This window comes from Nicotiana attenuata, chromosome 7, assembly GCF_001879085.1.
Source record: "Nicotiana attenuata strain UT chromosome 7, NIATTr2, whole genome shotgun sequence".
NCBI lineage: Eukaryota > Viridiplantae > Streptophyta > Magnoliopsida > Solanales > Solanaceae > Nicotiana > Nicotiana attenuata.
The window spans coordinates 3,780,413-3,799,821 of record NC_031995.1 but is presented as its reverse complement, the minus strand read 5'-3'; the positions used below and the strand labels follow the sequence as shown (position 1 = coordinate 3,799,821).

The following is a 19,409-nucleotide window of genomic DNA, read 5'->3' as shown; positions in this document are numbered from 1 at the left end:
AGGTAGAGAGGTTGTTTCCGGTATGAATAAAAACCTGCCGTTCTGTTCAGGAAATGTATTCACAAGATGAGACCCAAAAAAATGTTTTAGGAGTTACTTGGATGAGAAACTAAAAATGCTTTATGTATGATAGATCATAGACAATTGAGAGAGCAAAGCATGAGGAAAAAACCAAGGGAGACTTGTCATTTCTCATATCAAGTAAGAGGACATAAGCTTCCAACTAATTTTCATATGAGATGGCATTGGTGCTACAAACCGAAGGAGATCTGGTTTTGAGCTATTATCTGCATTTAAACAGCGAGTTCTTGTTTTTCGACTGTGAAGCTCAATAAACTTGGCAATGTTTGGGAGCACAAGCTCTCTACAATGCAGATGTAATAAAGGAACCTTAGATAAGACACTTCCTTTCTGAACATCCAAACCTTCCGGCCTCTTTAATCTGTAGGGTTTCCCTGTTGTCGGCTCAACATCTACTCTTGGCATCTGCTTCCATTTCCGATGGACAAACCAACCGTACTTGTAGTCACCCACAATTGGAGTTCCAAGGGCTTCAGCACAATGGACTCGAAGCTGCAAAGTACCAGGAAACACGATCATTTTTCCTATTCCCCTCACCTTACAACAACTAACTACCAGAATAGAAAATATGGTTTTCTCAGTTACAGTTTGATATACCCATGAAATTCATCATGGGTACACAAAGATCTCCAGTAGTCAAGCAGCTTTATACTCGCACTTCAATTGTACTGCATCCTCACTAGTTGAGATGTTGATAATAGTGATAAGAGCCCCCCCCCCCCCCCCTTCCCCTTACTAGGAATAATACTCGATCATAATACTGCTTTATGGAAGCATCTTCATGACTTCATCAGTTCCCCTTGTTCTAATTTTGTGTTCATCAAGCAAGATAGTCTACTTAAACCTACTAATGGTCCTAACTTTGGGGAAGTTTTTATGCATCTCTTAGAGCACCACACCTTAGAAGAACCACTGCTTTTCACTGGGATCACAACTACAATACCTATATGCATCTCTTGACAATCTAAAAGATGAACCGTTATTTTACAGGGATTAACTAGTAAAAGAAAAAGGTCCAAGGAACCTGATGTTTTCTACTTGTATGAGGGCGCAACTCAATCCATGAGCATCCATTGATCATTGGACCAAGCAGCCGATATTCTGTAATAGCCTCCTCAGAAGCTTCTAATCCTGAATGTTGAGCCAACATGACTCTCTCAGTTCTACCATCATCAAGAAGCACCTGCAGTCAATGAAAACAAGCACAATGAATACTCCAATCTACTTGACCGAAGCCTGCAAATGTAAGCAAGGGAACTGAAAAACCTTTGTAAGTGGTGCAGAGATTATGCCTTCCTTCTCCTTGGGGGAACCTATTACCAACGCCCAATACCTCTGATACGTTGATCCACATGCATCATTCCATGCCTGAATGCCAATCAGAGCTTTATGCATCACAGAAAAATTCCTACTCAACCAATGAGGTCAAAAGAGAATTCTCACCCACACAACAAAATACCAATCCTTTCTCCCTTGAAGAAGGAAAGGAAGTAAAGACAAATGGAAAATGCAGTTGCAGACTAAGTACCTTAGACAGTGACTTGGACCTTTTTGCGTTGCTGAACAACAAATGAAGGTGGGAGATACTTTCTTCTGTTCTTCCCATTAAATGAAGGCCACTGCTCTCTCTATCAAGACGATGTACCTTGACAATATATGCAATCATCATCAAAGCTGAACTTAATTCCAAATTAACATCCACAACGAAAATCTCCACCCCAACAATTGCTTCTTTGCCAACAAAAAAATAACTCCCCTTTTTTGACTACTAGAAGACACCAGATATCTTCAGGAAAATTAGAAGTAAATAGATCTTCAAAGTTTTGATTAATAGCACTTCAGAAATGCTGACTTACCAGCCTAGGACCCTCGTCATATTCATAGGACAATGCTGCAGCTGCCAAGGCATCCATGCTATTATGCACGGGAAGGTTTCCCTGAAGTCGCTCTAATAATTAGAAATGAAGAAAAAAGGCTGAAAAATGTTGTTGTCACGATTGCCCAACAAAGAACACATTAGAGTCTAACCTTCACAGGCAGTTTAGGGGGCTTGTTTAGCACAATTATGGCAGGGTCCTACAGTTTGAACAATTAATTAATTACAGGAAACAAGCATAACCTTTGGTGCATAGTTCCACCAAATCATTTCGTGAAATGAACATAAAAAGCAGCAAAAATAACCACAGTGGTTGTATCATCTCTAGCCACCACAAATAGTGGAAAACTAATGTAAAATTTGCAGAAAAGCAAACAGATAAACAAACACATACCTTGTAAAATACAAGCCTTTGCAAGTACGCTATCTCATCAGCATTGGGGTACAAAGTGCCACTAGGTATAACATCATATCGTTTTGAGATTTTTGTTTCAGCAACAGATATGGGCACATAAACTCTTGCACCAACTTCCATGACCTCAGAATGCTTAATCTGTAAATTCACTGTGAAATTGTAAAATAGGGGAATGCATTGGGAATGTAACACGGGGTCCAAAAACAAATAGAAGGAGCCCCTCAGGTCTTGATGTTTGCATCTTTCAATATCCAAAATGAAGCCTATACTGCTAGAATCATATAAGCATCACTACCTTTCTCGGCAATCTTGTTTGTCCTTCCTTGCTTGTAGATGACTCATTAAACTCTAACTGAACCTGTAAATCAAGAAAGATAAGATAACTGTCGTGATATTCATATTCACTGCAAGAAAATAAAGACACTATAGCCATTAGCCCTTCAAAAGGGTAAGATAAAGGTCATATTCTAAACCCAGGAGAAGAGGAGGAGCAGAAACAAATGCACATTTAACAGATTTTATCTGCTTTTTTATAGCGAACAGATTTTATCTACCTTATGAAACAAAATATCTCTTCTTGAAGTTGTCGTGAGACATAATTTCAATATTATGTCTGAAGTCTGAACCAGCCATGAACACATATAAAGACTAAGAACAACAAAATTACAAGTCAACATACTATTGGATGATGAATAATAATATAATATGTCATTTATCCATGTTCAAATGAATTTCTCATTGGTTATCCATAAAACTGTCCTCTGTGGCTTGCATATTTATGTTTCTCTACAGCACTTTGTCACAAGCATTGTGCTAATATTATTGATAACGGTGGTGTTCAAGCTAGCTTGTGCACACCTCGCCTATTCCATCGGATACCTTCTACCTCCCACTAGCACAGATACCAGGTAACTCCACCCACCATAAGTTAGACAGATGGTAAAAAATCAGCTAGTGCTTCTTGTCTCTGTTTGGGGTTTGAACCCTGATCTCCACGGTTTAGTATTTAGCCATAGATATAGTCTATGTACTAGTTGTACAATGAATCCCCGAAAGAGGAATGTAATTTACTAAAGAAATAGAAAAAAAACAGTAAACTCACATAGGAAAAGGAAAGATACAAGAATACTTACGAGGCCCTTATTAAAATGGGATTGGATGACCGAGCCTGGTATTTCATCAAAATAGTATTTGATCCAGCTAATGGCAGTAACATGACGAGATGGTTGGTCAGGACTGGTGGCCGCTTTCTTTCCCGGCAAAGGATGGCTAGGAAATGGGGGCAAAGACAATAGCTGACTAGGCTTTGCACCCTCCTTTGGACGGCCCAAATGTGTTATACTGTTTGACACTCGAATCACAGGTTGACCACGATTTGCTAGTGCAGAATGGCCCACCGATCTAGAGTAGCGCCTGACCAAAAAGAGTAAGCAACGACTCACATCTTTGTTCCACCTCATCACATCCTAGACCTTATCATCTGGAAATTTTTGAAAATGAGTTATCATCTGAAAATTAGAAACATCGAGTTAATTCCAGAGAAGAAGATGCAAAACAACCCCATCGAAAACAAACGAATGGTACAAATAGAAACAAAACACATAATTATCATGGTTAAAATTTTGAGAAGGACCGCCAAAGCAATACACAGTAAAGTTGGGGGTCACATCAAGCCACGGAAACAACATCTTATTGCAGAAATGCAAGGTAAGGCTGCGTACATACGACCCAATATGGTCCTGCCCCACCCCCGATCCTATGCATAACGGGATCTTAGTGCATCGGGCTGTCTTTTTCCTTTCTACCTTAAGTAAAGAGATTGCCGGAATAACCCCACAACGTAGTTCGTCCTTCCGAACTACTTTGACATTGTTTAATCCCATTATATATGACACATTCTGAACATAACACCAAAGACTAAATTAGAAAGACAGATTTCCAGCAGTTCAATCAAATTTACCCAATTTACTTGTATATTGCCACAAAGCTTAGTTCCATAATTTCATATCACCACTACCACTTTATGTTAATGCACGACACAAGAAAGGTTGCTATAATTAGTCACAAAATTGATTCTATGCATCCTCTGCAAATTAATATACCAATCACAACTTCAAGCTAGTAACAAGTGGGAGGCAAATAAAGCATATATTAACTAGTAAAACTCACACAGAACTGTGATATCGGCTTTATTTGAGAAATGGAAACAAACAGAGAGAATAATCTTAAGGTTGTGTTTTAATCGCTGCAAAAAGTGACGAGGGTTTTAGCATAAATCAGAGATCAGACAGAAAAGAAAATATATAGTAGAAAAAAGCAGGCGACAGAGAAAGAGAAACATGCGTACCATTTAACTCCGTCAGAGAAAGAACCGCAAGCGGCAGGTAATTTGAAGCTGAAAGGGCCGAACTTGGTTTTTCCTTTTTATTTTGTTTTACCCTTTTTTGACTTTTTAAATTTTACCCCCAATAATTCCTATTTCTAATATGACCTCTTATAGTCAGTTTAGCCAAGCTACAAAAATTAGCTTATTTTGAGAAATATTTTTTTCAAAAATATTTTGGTGAGAAGTAATTTGTGTTTGGTTAATTTACTTAAAAAGTACTTTTGAGCAGCAATTAATGTTTGGCCAAGCTTTTAAAAACTGTTTAAGTGTACTTTTCTGAAAAGTACTTTTAGAAGAAAGTTACTTTTTTTTTCTTCTCTAAAACTGCTTCTGCTTCAACTCAAAAGTATTTTTCCCCTCTAAAAGTTTGGCCAAACACTACAAAGTATTCAACTTTGAAAAAAAAGTATACTTTTTTTATTAAACGGAAAAGGCCTAAATGCGCTTTTACTATATGAAATAGGCCAGGCTAGCCCTCCGTTAAAAGTTGGTCTCTATTCTGCCCTTGCCGTCAACAAATGGGCTCGTATATGCCCTCCATCACTAACGGGAGACTCATAAAGCCACGTGGAATATATGTGAGGGCAAATTAGACCTAGTTCGAATTGTACAGGGGCATATATGAGTCAGTTATAATAGTCATTTCTCAAACACTTCACAACTCCATATCAGTTTACTTAGACACCTATTTGACAACACCAGATGTCACACCTCCTTTTTTTACACACCCGAAGGTATATATAAGGGAGTTTTTCCACTTTAAGTGACATTATTCGAAATGGGATTATTTATTCAATTTTATTCAGAGTCGCCACAGGGGATGGTTTGTTTTCTGGTGTCCCAAGTCACCGGTTTATTTTAAATCCCAAATCGAGGAAAATTCGACTTTACTTTTGAAGTATGCGAACCAGAAATTCTGAATAAGGAGTTCTGTTAACCCGGGGAAGGTGTTAGGCATCCCCGGATTCCGTGGTTCTAGCACGGTCGCTTAAACTATTACAATTGGCCTATTATCTGATTTTAATACATGTTTTAGCATATGGTACAATTTTAACTTATTAACCGCTTTTAATTAATTTAGAAAGATTCAACGTTATCTAAAACACGTCTTGAACCACGTCACATGAAATGCACCCGCGGTCCACAACACGTTTTATCTAACGTTGTTGAGATTTGGATTTGGGTCACATGAAATGCACACCCGAGTTAAGGAAATTAATTTTTAAAATAGCGCGCCTAAAGCAACTACGCACTTTCAAGTTTGCGAGGGCCATGGAAAATTCAACTAATGGCACCCCTCAACTTTTCTATAAAAAGCTAACTAATTTTGTGAGGGCCATGGGCTTAGGGGTTTTATTTGGCATGGCACGCCTCAAATTATTTTACAAGCTTTTACTTAACTAAAGCAGACTACGACGTTCAGGATTTTCCTAAAACTAATTTGGGATTATTGCAAGACTAAAGTTATGGAAGATTGTTATGGGAGAATTAACTTTGTAATTACTTATGGCAAAATATAATTATCAAAGAACAAAGCAACGACAATTTTGCTAAGGCCACACTAATGACGCCACTGGACCAACTTCTCTTGAAGCAACAATCTGATAAATAGCAACTTAATTGCCAACAAAGTTGGTTTTGTGAATGTTACCTAATTGTAACACTTGAAGCAACAAACTGATTATTAGCAACAAAGTGGATTATGCCCATGGCCCAATTTCAGTACCTTTGTAACAGTACAATAGCCTTTGAAATGAATTAACTAATAAGCATTAATTTAAGCATGATTAATGAAATCCAAAACAATATCTACAGAGTGACGTGCATTCTTCCCCTAATTAAACAATTCGACACAGTAAGAAGAATAACTTTATTCAACAACCATATATCAATTTAAGGAAAATAAGCTGACAAGAGAAAGAATAGAAGTGGACCTTAAATAATCTTTTAATTGAAGAAAATTTCCAGCTAATTACAACCAAGAGAATAGCGCCGTTACGAGCAAAATCTGGTCGAACTCGAATAGAATCACGGACCGCACCTTGAACGGACTTCAAACGGCAACCTCACTTCCGTTGATGCAAAGTGAATAGAAGCAGAAGACAAATTGAACTGCAAAGGAAAGGAAATCCACTCTCATTCTTTCGCTGCAACTTTCCTTGAATGAGAGAATGAGCTCTCAAGTTTTAGGAGATAAGATTTTTTGCCTCTTGTCTCTTTTTTTTTTTTTTTTGTCCGTTTTTGTAATGTAAAAAAATGAAAAATTTTGAATGGAAAGAGAGTTTTTTTTTTTTTAAGAGAAGAAGAAGAAGAACTGAGAGTGAGGTTTTGGGAGTGATGGTCGTTCTCTGTTCTTTCTTATTCAACCGACAGCCATGGAAAATGGCTTCTTTTCTTTTGAGAAGAAGACTAGATCAGGGAGGGGGCCTTTTTTTTTTTGGAAACGGATTCTAATTTTTAGGGTGTAGTTTTTATTTAGGGATTAGATAGTATTATACGGGGTGGGGTAGGGATTAGGTTAGGGGTATGCGTCTAGGAATTATGGGCTTGGCAGTTATGGGTTAGGTCCAAAATTAGGCCTAAAAATGGGTTGCTCGAGCCCAAGTTTTATTCTTTTCCTGCGAACGGGACTAAAATACGACCTTATTTATTAAGTAGTACTACTTAAATAAAATAACTGTTTAAAATAAGACTGACCGTTAAAATAAACTATTTTTTGGTATTTTTCAAGATTAAAAATGACTACAAAACATTAATGGAATAATTTTTGTAATTTTTATTTTTCTTGTAATACAATAAAGTAAAAGAGTAAAAATTAGTTGAAATAGCTATATTAGGCCTAAATTAAATATTTACGTGCTAAAATATGAAAAATCTTGGGGAGGGTCAAAAATCACATGTCTACACCAAACTAATTATCACAGCAAATAAACTAAGTCATAGACACAAATATTCAAATAAACGACAATGACTTCATTAAATCCTTGTACAAAAACATAAAGCTTCATTACATAATAAAAGACAACAGTTAATAAGCCACAATAACACTAATATTACATATCATTTCCCACTAATTCAAAGAACATAACAAGACATCCCAATATCACACACATGAAAATCTACATCTTCTTCCGAAATTTAGCATCAAGCACAACTGAGTACTCTAAATCGGTCACTTTCTTCATTAGGACATTTCTTTCCAATTCCAAGGCTTCTATTCCTCCATGATCGGTGAGCATCATAACATTGTCAAGATCAAATTTTCTTTTTCCTTCTTTAAACTGCATATGAGATTTGAAACTCTAGGAGGAAGCTCTTCATCTTGCCATTCCCAATAGGAATATTTGTCATCCTAAAAACCAAAAATAAATAAAACAAATTTACAAGCAAATCGGAATAATTAAAAGAACCTATCAAAAAAAATTCTTACCTCATGCTTCAGGCACTTGAAAAACCTTCTCCCAGCATTTAAAGGTGTCCATGCCATGAAATAATTGGCAGTAAGTCCGTAATGACACCTCCTATTCGACCCCTTTGAGCTACTAGAACATTCCGACATTATCTCTTGCTGTCTTTTGTTATGATTCGACCCCTTTGAGCTACTAGGATTTAATGAAGTCATTGTCGTTCATTTGAATGTTTGTGTCTATGACTTAGTTTATTTGCTGTGATAATTAGTTTGGTGTTGTCAAATAGGTGTCTAAGTAAATTGATTTGGAGTTGTGAAGTGTTTGAGAAATGACTATTATAACTGACTCATATATGCCCCTGTACAATTCGAACTAGGTCTAACTTGCCCTCACATATATTCCACGTGGCTTTATGAGTCTCCCGTTAGTGATGGAGGGCATATACGAGTCCATTTGTTAACGGCAAGGGCAGAATAGAGACCAACTTTTAACGGAGGGCTAGCTTGTCCTATTTCATATAGTAAAGGGGCATTTTAGGCCCTTCTCCGTTTATTTAAAAAAAATACTTTTGGCTCGGAGAAGCTTGGCCTTAATCCGATTTTTTTTTATTCTTGCAGTCCTCGTCCCTTTCCGATGCGATTAATACTAGAAACTTTAAAGGAAATTGCGAAGGTTGAAAGATTTCCTGCTCTTGGTAGGAAAGTTATTATTTTTTTTAAATTATGAAAATATTTTTCTAAGTATTTAAACCAATTACATAAACATAAACAAACCCAGTATGTTCTCAACAGGTGGGGTCTGGGGAGAATAGTCTGTACGCAAATCTTATCCCTACCTAACAGGTAGAGAGGTTGTTTCCAATAAACCCTCTGCTTAAGAAGGGTAACGAGAAGAAGTGGATAGCAAGAAAGGAAGAAAGAGGGAAGAGAAAAGAAAAAGGGAGAGATAAAGGATAAGTAGTACCAAATACTAGCAACAAGGAATACAATACCTGAAGCGAACAAAACCACATAACGTAATAAAATCTAAGAATATGAAGGGACATGCGTGCTATTAAGACTATCGGTGATCAACTAAAAACTACCCACTAACCTTCTACCTTAATTCTCGACCTCCACAGCCTCCTATCAAGGGTCATGTCCTCAGTAAGCTGAAGCAGCGCCATGTCCTGTCTAATCACCTCTCCCCAGTACTTCTTAGGCCTACCTCGACCTCTTCTCAAACTCGCCATGGCCAACCTCTCATACCTCCTAACATGGGCATTAATGCTTCTTCTCTTAACATGTCTGAACCATCTCAGCCTCGACTCCTGCATCTTGTCCTCCACGGAGGCTACTCTCACTCTGTGTCGGATAACTTCATTCTTAATCTTATCTCTCCTGGTACACCCACACATCCATCTCAACATCCTCATCTCTGCTACTTTCATCTTCTGCACGTGGGAGTTCTTGACTGGCCATCACTCAGCCCCATACAACATAGCTGGTCGAACCACCACTTTATAAAACTTGCCCTTAAGTCTTGGCGGCACGTTCTTATCACATAAAACACCGGAAGCGAGCCTCCACTTCATCCATCCCGCTCCGATGCGGTGTGCGATATCTTCGTCAGTCTCCCCGTTACCTTGGATAATAGACCCGAGATACTTGAAACTCGCTCTCTTGGGGATAACTTGAGCATCAAGCTTTACCTCTACGTCTGCTTCATGGGTCCTGTCATAGAATTAAGTATTTAAACCAATTAAGCATGTTAAAAAAAAATTATTTTACTTGGTAACAAACACACCTCTAATGACAAATGATATATCTTAGTATAAAATTAGCAATTTTATGCGTCTTTTGAAATGCATTGAAAGTTAATTAAATAGAATTTAGATCAAGGAAAAATAAAAATAATCAATATAATTAAAGAATGTCTAATTCCAATTTCATGAAATAAATTAATTAAACATTTGTATAGCATAGTTTAGTTGGTTAGATTATTTTTTCTTCTTTAATAATTAAAAAAACGAAGAAAATGAAGGAGTTCAAAACTTCAAATGGTGGGGGTAGGAGGGGGTGGGGTGGGGGTGGGGGTGGGTATGATTCAGCTGACAAACTCTAGTGTGGAAAGTGTAATTTACTCTTTCTTTTTCGTCAACAAAGACGCACTAGGTTTTCGACCAAGGCTTGTTGCGTTGGACATGGCGGTACCGGCAGAGATGGCGAAGGCCGAAAGCGGCGATACATCAACTACAAGGATATATGTAGGAGGTTTAGGCGAAAGTGTGACGGCGGAGGATTTGAAGAAGACATTCTCAACACCACAACTCGGAAAAGTGGAATCTATGGACATCGTTCGAACCAAAGGCCGCAGCTTTGCTTACTTGGATTTACTTCCTTCTTCCGATAAATCCTTAGCCAAGCTTTTCAGCACGGTATAAATATCTCTCGATTTTACTCTTTATTTTAGCTGTTTTTTTCGTAGTAACTCAGCTAACTTTTTGCTGTGCTCTAAGGTATATGTTAAATTGCTTGCTTTCATTAGATAAAGAGTTTAAGTTCTATGAAAAATATTTTACAGAGGTCATTTCAAAGATAACTGCACGGTAGTCTATATTGATTGGTAGCCTAGAATAAGGGGCAAATAACTTGCTATAATAGGTTAAATTACACTGCTAGTGTAAAAAGTTAGTTACAATGTCCATGTATATAACTTCAATTCTTAGATAAATAGGTGCAATGCAAGATAGCAACAATAATAACAAGCCCAGTGTAATCCCACAAGTGGGGTCTGCGATTTTTTAGTGCTTACTGTTGTCTATTGTATAAGGGACTTCGGATGTGTAATTCATATAATCACGTTGAACTTGCAGCAATAATCAACTCTCTACATAATCGTATTACCTCGATGCTTATTGGCATTAATCCAATTTGATCTGCAGTATAATGGATGCATGTGGAAAGGTGGGAGACTTAGAATAGAGAAGGCAAAGGAGCATTTTTTCCTACGTTTGAAACGTGAATGGGAAGAAGATGCTGCACTTGCCACTACTTCTGCCCATCTTCCCAATACAGAAGAAGATGCCCATCTTGCCACTGCTGCAGCCGAAATGAAAAACTCCCTTAAATATCAGAAGAAAGGGTCCAAGATGGATGAAATGCAGCTTCGGATTTACTTCCCTAAGTTAGGAAAGGTAAATCCTTATTTCCCTGTGCTTGGTTATGACATGCTTCCCTGGATGCAATTATTCTTGAATTACATATGGTGGGAAAGATGACTTGGATATTCATGCTTTACATTTGAATGCTCTCTCATTTAGTAAGGCTATGCCTCTTTTATGTCAAAAATCATGCTTCTGGAATCTCTTTGTACAGTTAAAATCAGTGCCTTTTAGAGGAACTGGCAAGCACAAATACAGTTTTCAGCGAGTGGACATTCCTTCATTACCTATCCATTTTTGTGATTGCGAAGAGCACTCTGGTCCTCCTGATACAACAAAGCAAAAATCATTTGTTGATTATGACTCAAAGAATGTTGGAATCGATGAGAAAGAATTGAACATTATGAACTCAGTGTTGAACAAAATTTTTGAGCGAGAGAACTACTCTGAGCAGGCTCCTAGGGGTTTTAAATCATCTAAGGTAGTTCGAGGCTCAAAAGTTACAGTTGATCATTTGAAGAATGATAAGAATCTAGTCAACCAAGAAATGGAAGATGATGATAACCTCATTCTCAATGTGGTGGCTGGTGCAAATGATAGAACCACTGTGTTAAAAGATCCAACACAGGAAGCAATGACAGCTAATGATAATTTTGTCGACCAAGAAATGGACGAAGATGATGATAACCTTATTATAAATGTAGTGGCTGGTGCAAATGATAAAACCACTATGTTCAAAGATCCAACCCAGGAAGCAATCGCAGCTATTCAGGTTCATATTCTGTTATGTTCTACATTTGCTTTCCCTACACTTTCTAAACAAGGTATTAGTATCTCAGTTTTCTTGTTCCTTTTGTGCGTGCATGTTTGACCCCAGAATTCGCTATCCAAGGAATCACGACTTGCTACAGATAAACAAAGGCAAGGAAGGAAGATGTCTTCAAAGAGAAAAGCACCTGCAGAAGATGAAGATGGCGAGGGACATACTTTGCCATCTAAACCTGAAGCAAAGAGAAAAGCACCTTCAGAAAATAGTAGAGCCACATTGCCGAAGAAGTCTCCATGGAAAGATCTCGTTAGTGCAAGTAGTGGTGCTACGTTCAGTGTATCGGATATTCTGCCAAGTGCTATTCCTGGTAAAGAGATGCGGTCTGGCTCTGAAGGTGTTAGCGTGTCCTTCTCTGACAAAAAAGATGAGAAAGTATCAGATCAGCATGACAAAAAAGATCACATTAGCGCGATTAGTGGTTCTACATTCAGTGTATCAGGTACTCTGCCAAGTGCTATTCCTGGTAAAGAGATGCAGTCTGGCTCTGAAGGTGTTAGTGTGTCCTTCTCTGACAAAAAAGATGAGAAAGTATCAGATCAGCGTGACAAAAAAGATCTCGTTAGTGTAAGTAGTGGTGCTATGTTCAGTGTATCAGATGTTCTGCCAAGTGCTATTCCTGGTAATGAGATGCAGTCTGGCTCTGAATGTGTTGGCGAGAAAGATGAGAAAGTATCCGATCAGCATGAAGAGCTGGGTAAAGTTGCTGAAGATTCAACTGACAATGTTGATGGCCCTGTGGATCTTTATGCCAGAGGTGCTGCATGGCGACAAAAATTATCGTGGACACAGTTAGTTCGTGATACCACCAGTTCATTTAGCATTTCACAGGTTTTGCCTGGTCTAAGTTATCCAAAACCAGAGTTGGCAGTGATGGGAGAGACTGTAAAGGTTCAAAAATGTAGCAGCACGGGTAAAAGCGATTTCCAAGATACTTCTACATCTGAGGAAGGGACCAAAGCTGATGCTCTCAGTGTCCCTGGAACTAGCAGTGGGGGTACCATAGTAGAGGAGCAGAAGAATGTTCATCTCAGTAAAGAGATTCCGCAGCTGGACAATTATCAGCAGAAAGGAGAAGTAATGAATGAAGCCTTGGCTCCAACTCCTGAAAAGAAACACCTATCTGCACCAAAACAAGCATTTGTAGGAGATACTAGCTTCAGTGATACTTGTTCTTTCATGAGGAGTGCTGCTTCAATGAAAGAGTGGACAAAAACAAAAGCAGCACTGAGTGGGTCACTCAAGAAGAAGGCTAACGAGAAAAAGTAGGGGAGATTTCAGAATAGCTTCTTGTAAGATGTGACTGCTTCAAGTTACGTAGACGATGCATTAGGTGCGTAATTCTAATTTCAAGTCAGTTGTCCTATTCTTGAAGCTACAGCTTTCCATTTTAAGTTTATATGTGGATATTCTTTTGTCTGTAGCCTGTGTTGCATTGTAGTTTGCTTATGGAAAGTTATAAAGAGAAGATGCCGTGTATTTCGAAAAGCAGAGATATTAGGATTTGGTAAATGATTGTTCCTTTGGCACCAGTCTTATGAAGGCCGCATGCAAAAGTCATTGCGGGTGCTAAACTGTGGCAGCTCTTATAATATGTCAAGCGAAGTACTAAATACCATAGCAGTATGAGATTCCTTTGATTTTTGTCATATGCCTAAAACATGGAATATACAGATTTTGGTTGTTGATCTCAAACTTCTATTTGAGTAGAAAGAGCAGAAATTTTGAGAAGCTGTCATATGACTTTGGATCGAAGAGACTGCAGAATTCTGTAATTGAGTCTGTATAGCCATCTCGGGAAGGCAATGTTTTAGTCTGTATAGCCATCTCGGGAAGGCAATGTTTTTTTATTTTATTTTTATTTTTTTTACATTGGATGAATTTTCTTTTTTTTTGAGAAATGTTGGATGAATAATTCTTGAGCAACAAAATGTTTAAGACTTGAGAAAAGACTAATAACAACTGAACCGTCTCACCTGAATGCCAAAATTGTTGAATTTGTGTAATCCCACTTTGTTTTTGGTTTGTTATTATTTAAATTTATAAAATTTGTGTAATCACTTTAATTATAACTTTACTACAGTCTCTCATGTGTGAGCCTGATCTTTTTTCATTTGCAAACACGTGATTTTTTTATTTTTTATTTTGGATAAAGGGGGATTGTGAGACTCCAATCGATGGTTGTGACTTGCGAGTCTTGATATCAGGAACTCTACGTAAAATATTCTTATTTGGGGTGTGAGGGTGACGAGGGAGGAATAGGTGTGCCTATGTGATCTCTTGTTGATTGTTTACAGTTATTACTAGGATTATTTTTTTATGAGTGAGAGATCGTGGTGAAATCATAGATCGTCTATGTGTTAGCTAGAAATCGCCTAAGTGATCTTTGGTTGATCGTTTATCAGTTGCACAATAAATTGCAACACAATAAATGGCACCAGACCCAAAAATAGCATAAATTGCACCTAAAAAGCCACACTAAACACCAAATTAATAGAAACTACATAACCTGATTAGCTTTAGGGGTTCTTAGTAAAGTAACTAAGCTTAATAAGCTTGGATTGAACTTGCACCTTAGCGGTTCTGCTACTATAATGTTATACTGAAACTGTTCAAATCTTATAAGATGGTGATAAGCAGTAGTTTATATGAGTTGACATGTATTTATGCATTACAGGAACTTTACTCTTCAGTTTTTTTTTTCCTGATTGGTCGTAGTTTTTCTAAAGGTCATACGGGAAAAGCCACCCGAGTTCTGAATTAGTCGAGCCAATGAGTATCGGATATCACATGGTTATACCCAAAAATAAGAACTTTTATTTCATGATCAGACCAAGAGGAGTTTCATGAAGTAAAATATTTACACAAGTAACCTATTTTCTCTGCTTCCTTCTCCAATGTAGAGCAAACTTCAATTCAAATAAGATAGATCGAGTCCAAACTTTAGACAACAAGAGTATCAATCAGTTTCCTTCCCTTGGTCTCTATTGGGAAGAGCATAACACATGTTGCTGATAAAACAAGAACTGCTTCAAAAAATATGATTGCAGCCACTTGATGAGAATCCCTTACTAATTGCACTGCAATGATTGGAGAAATCATGGCTCCTATTCTTCCCACAGAACTTGCTGTTCCAATACCAGTTGACCTTACACTCGTTGGATATATCTGCATAATAAAGCATATTCTATTGTCAAACTGATTTCTCTAAACAGACGTTTCAAAAGCTTACATTCTTATAGTTAGGCAACCCGGTGCACAAAGCATCCTGTATTGACGCAGAGTCCGGGGAAGCGCCACACCCCTAGCGGGTGTGATGTAGACAGCCTACCCTAATGCAAGCATTAGTAGCTACTTCCACGGTTCAAACTCGTGACCTATAGGTCACACGGAGACAACTTTACTGTTGCTCCAAGACTCCCCTTCAGTCGACATCTTAATATATACACAGTAAAAAGTGTGCAGAATTGCATTAAGCTAAGGGGCGAGGGTTACCTCTCGACAATATACATTTGAGATGTCGAAGTTTGCTGTGATTAACATACGTGCCCCGAATAGTAAAGTAGTAGTTAAAGCCTCATGAAGCCGAGGCATAAGAAGTGGTAAAAGGAAGAGGATGACTAAGATATACATAAGTGCCATAGTAAATTTTCGACCACCTTTCTCCACCATTATAGCTGATATAAGAAGGCCAGGAATCTCTGAAAGTACAAAAAGAAAAAAAGACAAAAAAAGAAGCAAATAACTGAAAGATTAGTTGTATGCATGAAATGCTAAGTTGCTCGGACACGGGTGCGGATCTAGAGGTCAGATTAAATTCTAAGATTCGGGAATATGGATCCTAATACGAATTCGACTCCGGGAATCCGGCTAAAAGTAATTCAAAAAAAAAAAAATAAAAAAAAATCCAAAATATGAGAAAATTGTGGAATACTTGCGTATATCTTGTAAAGTGTGGATTTCTTTTTCATTTTCAAGTTGTAGATAGGTAAAGGATTGATTTCCTAGATAAAGCATGCTATTTTCTTCAAATTTACCCTAGTTTTGGTTCTGAAATCGGGAATCAAATTGTATCTCGTCTCGAATTTTTCCGTCCTTCGTGGTCAAAGTACCCAAAACTGTTTGACCAAATCCGGTACGGATCCCATACCCATACTAGAGTCGTGTCGACACGGGTGCGGCACCTAAACTGCCATGTCTAAGCAACTTAGATGAAATGAAGGAAAAACAACATTGTTTTTACCTGCAAGACTAGTGGTGAGCACATCTCTATAGAGGCTCTGATCATTGTTCACATACAAAGCAACTGATGAATGTCTACTTTGTCCACTGCTAAACTGTGAGGTTAGCAATATAATGCCATAGTATGAGAAAGCATTTCCAATAAAAACTACCCATATGAGGAGGGTATTTCTTCGTAGCGAAGGGGATAGAAGCATCAGTAGCGATGAGAAGCCTGATTTAAAACTTGAGGTTTTGTTTTCTCCAGGGGAAAGCAATTCCTCATTCAGGTCAGTCACTTGATCAGTAACAAGGATTCCAGGGGGAAGTTCTGTCTTATTGACCTCAGCTATTTTCCTCAAAATATCATACGCGTCGTTTATTCTACCTTTGGCACATAGATATCTTGGAGATTCTACTGTAAATACATACAAGAAAAGTGCTGCAAATGATGGTATAGATGATAAAGCCAGTAACCATCTCCAACCTAATGTTGGCATAATCACCTGCAACAGAAACCAATAGAGAATGCCTTAAGTTTTTTCAAGCGTTACATCAACGAAATGCCTTGAATTGCTTCATCTGGTGTAAACACCAGGTGCAGGTAAGTATTTATCTAACGAAGTGTTAGCACTATCTATTATGTGAGTACAGATTAAGGGGAGCACAAGCTGCGGATGTACCATTGCTAATAAAGCCTCAAGTATTGTTCCAATTGTCCAAAACGCGTAATAAATAATCATCCACATGCCTCTGTTTTGTGGAGGAATAAATTCTAGAAGCCAAGATCCGTATACATAACCTCCGCCTACGCCAAATCCAACCATCATACGTAGAGCAAGAAACCAAATATAATTTGGACAAAAAGTAGTCAGTGCTGCAGGTGCAGCAGTCACTATTGCAACACTCAGAAGACCATTCCTGGTAATGGAAAATGAAAATAGATAGTCATTCAAAATGAAGTGATGTGTGACAAATTAAACCAAAGATAATGACTTTGTTATCTTCTCCTCTACATCCTTAATTTGTTGATTAATACCCTTAAATTATCACTAAGGGTGTGTTTTCAATTTTTTCATGTTTGGTTGGTCAAAATATTTTTCTCTAGCTTAAAAATGAGGACACATTCCAAGCTGATTGTCTCCTCACCTCACTCCCACCCCCACGTGGAACCCCGACTCACCCATATGGCCATACCCCACCTCCTTACCCCTGTCCCACTCCTACCGCCCTCACCTCCACCCCCAGCCCACCCCACCCCACCGACACCCATAGTGCTTGTCTAAATTATATATAAATATTTTTTGAATTACTTTCTGCTTACTTACCAAACATAAGAAAATAAATAAGAAAATCAATTATCTTTGCGAAAAATATTTTCTTTCCTTCATACCAAATACACCCTAAAACATGAACTTATGTTAGCTCAGCTGAGCAATTGCTAGACTCAACCATCCCACAGCTGATTATTTTGTTGGAAAATTTCCCAGATTCCAAAGAAATAAACTAAACCAAGTATAAACTTCTCCACTATTATGCTTGTTTGAGTTTATTCATCACGACAGATAATGAGACCAATAACAACAAACCCAGTATAATCCCATAAATAGGGTTTCGGGAGGATAGTGTACGCAACTTTACCTCTATCTTGAGAAGGTAGAGAATCTATTTTCGATATACTGAGAAAAGAAGCATTAAGTGATAAATAAGGAGAAAAAGGGGAAAATAGGTGTACCTTCTTCCATAATTATCAGTGATAAAGCCCCAATAATAACATCCAATGAGCATACCAGCAAAAACAACAGTTGTTATAAGACTTTCTTGAGTAGGAGAAAGTTCCCACTCTGACCTTAGCACTGGTCCTATAAATGACAGAATCATAATTTCAAATGCTTCAGCCATAGAACCAAGACCAGCATAAACCAAAACCAAATATTGGAATTTCCCAAAACCAAGTGATGTGAGTGCTTCATCCAGTGTATATACAAGCCCAATATCCTGCTCCTCTTGCCGTGCCATTTCCGTCTAGTAATGACGTAGTTCAGAGTCAACCTTCCACACAAGTCAATCTTCTGATAGAGAGCACAACCGATTCTGTGGCACAAGATGCGCTGATATTGCAAAGGCGGGAACGAATTCACAACGTTCGAATAAGCTACTTACTTGAGAGTGAGTCAAAAAAATATTAAAATTGAATCCATATATTCTGTTACTAGCAATATTTACTAACAAAGCGACATGCAAACAACCACAACAAAAATATAAGGACCTTACTCTTACCTTGTGCAGGTATAGAGACTGTTTGGGATAGACCCTCGGCTCAGGCAAGTATAAGTACAACAATTTAGAACAAGAGATGCAGGAAACAAGAAGGGAAATATGCAGAAACAATAGCAATCTAATAATACACCGAAGCAGAAGTAATATCAGGAAGTAATCGAAATCTAAGTAAAAGGAAAGAATAATAACAAAGCGACGTGTGAACTTCCATTATAGTATATAGTATTCCATATATGAAAGTTAAAAGTTGCTGCAATCATATAGTTTTCTGCTACATAAAATAAGCTGAAAATTTGTCTTGTGTTGGATGAATGATTCATGTTGCATAATGGCACAGATACTTTTTAATGGGTGAAGAAAGCACATTTGCACCTACCACTTACCACTAAACTCATATAGCTCCAAATTTTTTGTGCAATAAATAAATGATCGTTCGCTTTAATTGATACAATTATTAAGACAAGACTTAAAGATATGAATACTGATTAAGTATATGTTGAAAACATTTAGCATCATATTTTAACTTTGTGGTATGTAAATTTGAATAACAATTTCAGACAATTTAAAAAGGAAAAGTAGAACAAGTTTTTTGAGATAAGACGAACACTATACTGCTGATTTGAAAATCTAAAACTAGTGTGTGAGTTTTCCAGGGAGAAGGAGAAACAAAGTGTAAATAAAAGATAAAAATCATATTTGGTCCTTTTCACTTATATTCTCTAAAAAGGTCGTGAGACATTGATTCAAAATAAATTTTTTTTTTATTCGAGTC

General features: G+C 37.6%; 3 protein-coding genes across 7 annotated transcripts; 1 reads left to right on the top strand and 2 right to left on the bottom strand.

Annotated features, from left to right (window-relative positions):
- On the bottom strand, window positions 83–7,207 carry LOC109228550 (RNA pseudouridine synthase 3, mitochondrial). Of its 2 annotated transcripts, none has more exons than XM_019393676.1 (10): window positions 6,693–7,207; window positions 3,506–3,880; window positions 2,668–2,730; window positions 2,352–2,510; window positions 2,110–2,157; window positions 1,938–2,018; window positions 1,610–1,726; window positions 1,348–1,449; window positions 1,106–1,264; window positions 83–573 (listed from the first exon to the last, which is right to left on the bottom strand). In XM_019393676.1, the coding sequence occupies exons 2-10, from the start codon at window positions 3,830–3,832 to the stop codon at window positions 193–195; spliced, it is 1,437 nt and encodes a 478-aa protein (XP_019249221.1). In that variant the 5' UTR covers window positions 3,833–3,880; window positions 6,693–7,207; the 3' UTR covers window positions 83–192. The 2 variants fall into 2 exon arrangements, with proteins under 2 accessions (XP_019249221.1, XP_019249222.1); XM_019393677.1 differs by having other exon boundaries at window positions 3,506–3,852.
- On the top strand, window positions 10,265–14,142 carry LOC109228548. Of its 2 annotated transcripts, XR_002068396.1 has the most exons (5): window positions 10,265–10,584; window positions 11,092–11,343; window positions 11,525–12,082; window positions 12,188–13,469; window positions 13,561–14,142. XR_002068396.1 is itself a non-coding variant. In XM_019393673.1 (4 exons), the coding sequence occupies exons 1-4, from the start codon at window positions 10,351–10,353 to the stop codon at window positions 13,403–13,405; spliced, it is 2,262 nt and encodes a 753-aa protein (XP_019249218.1). In that variant the 5' UTR covers window positions 10,265–10,350; the 3' UTR covers window positions 13,406–14,142. The 2 variants fall into 2 exon arrangements, 1 of the variants encoding a protein (XP_019249218.1); XM_019393673.1 differs by having other exon boundaries at window positions 12,188–14,142.
- On the bottom strand, window positions 14,934–18,972 carry LOC109228547 (organic cation/carnitine transporter 7-like). Of its 3 annotated transcripts, none has more exons than XM_019393671.1 (6): window positions 18,638–18,972; window positions 18,093–18,519; window positions 17,041–17,278; window positions 16,380–16,863; window positions 15,632–15,837; window positions 14,934–15,304 (listed from the first exon to the last, which is right to left on the bottom strand). In XM_019393671.1, the coding sequence occupies exons 2-6, from the start codon at window positions 18,374–18,376 to the stop codon at window positions 15,080–15,082; spliced, it is 1,437 nt and encodes a 478-aa protein (XP_019249216.1). In that variant the 5' UTR covers window positions 18,377–18,519; window positions 18,638–18,972; the 3' UTR covers window positions 14,934–15,079. The 3 variants fall into 3 exon arrangements, with proteins under 3 accessions (XP_019249216.1, XP_019249217.1, XP_019249215.1); XM_019393672.1 differs by having other exon boundaries at window positions 18,093–18,468; XM_019393670.1 differs by having other exon boundaries at window positions 18,093–18,972.

Bases quoted from the DNA above. Each gene is read 5' to 3' on its own strand.
- LOC109228550 (XM_019393676.1), bottom strand. From the start codon at position 3,832: ATGAGGTGGAACAAAGATGTGAGTCGTTGCTTACTCTTTTTGGTCAGG. The intron at 2,731-3,505 runs GTAAGTATTCTT...CTTGATTTACAG, and splicing joins CCCATTTTAATAAGGGCCTC to GTTCAGTTAGAGTTTAATGA. The intron at 574-1,105 runs GTTCCTTGGACC...GGTACTTTGCAG, and splicing joins ATACAAGTAGAAAACATCAG to CTTCGAGTCCATTGTGCTGA.
- LOC109228548 (XM_019393673.1), top strand. From the start codon at position 10,351: ATGGCGGTACCGGCAGAGATGGCGAAGGCCGAAAGCGGCGATACATCA. The intron at 10,585-11,091 runs GTATAAATATCT...TTTGATCTGCAG, and splicing joins TAGCCAAGCTTTTCAGCACG to TATAATGGATGCATGTGGAA. The intron at 11,344-11,524 runs GTAAATCCTTAT...CTCTTTGTACAG, and splicing joins ACTTCCCTAAGTTAGGAAAG to TTAAAATCAGTGCCTTTTAG.
- LOC109228547 (XM_019393670.1), bottom strand. From the start codon at position 18,376: ATGGCACGGCAAGAGGAGCAGGATATTGGGCTTGTATATACACTGGAT. The intron at 17,279-18,092 runs GTACACCTATTT...TTCCATTACCAG, and splicing joins ACTGATAATTATGGAAGAAG to GAATGGTCTTCTGAGTGTTG. The intron at 15,838-16,379 runs GTAAAAACAATG...TTGTACTTTCAG, and splicing joins GCTCACCACTAGTCTTGCAG to AGATTCCTGGCCTTCTTATA.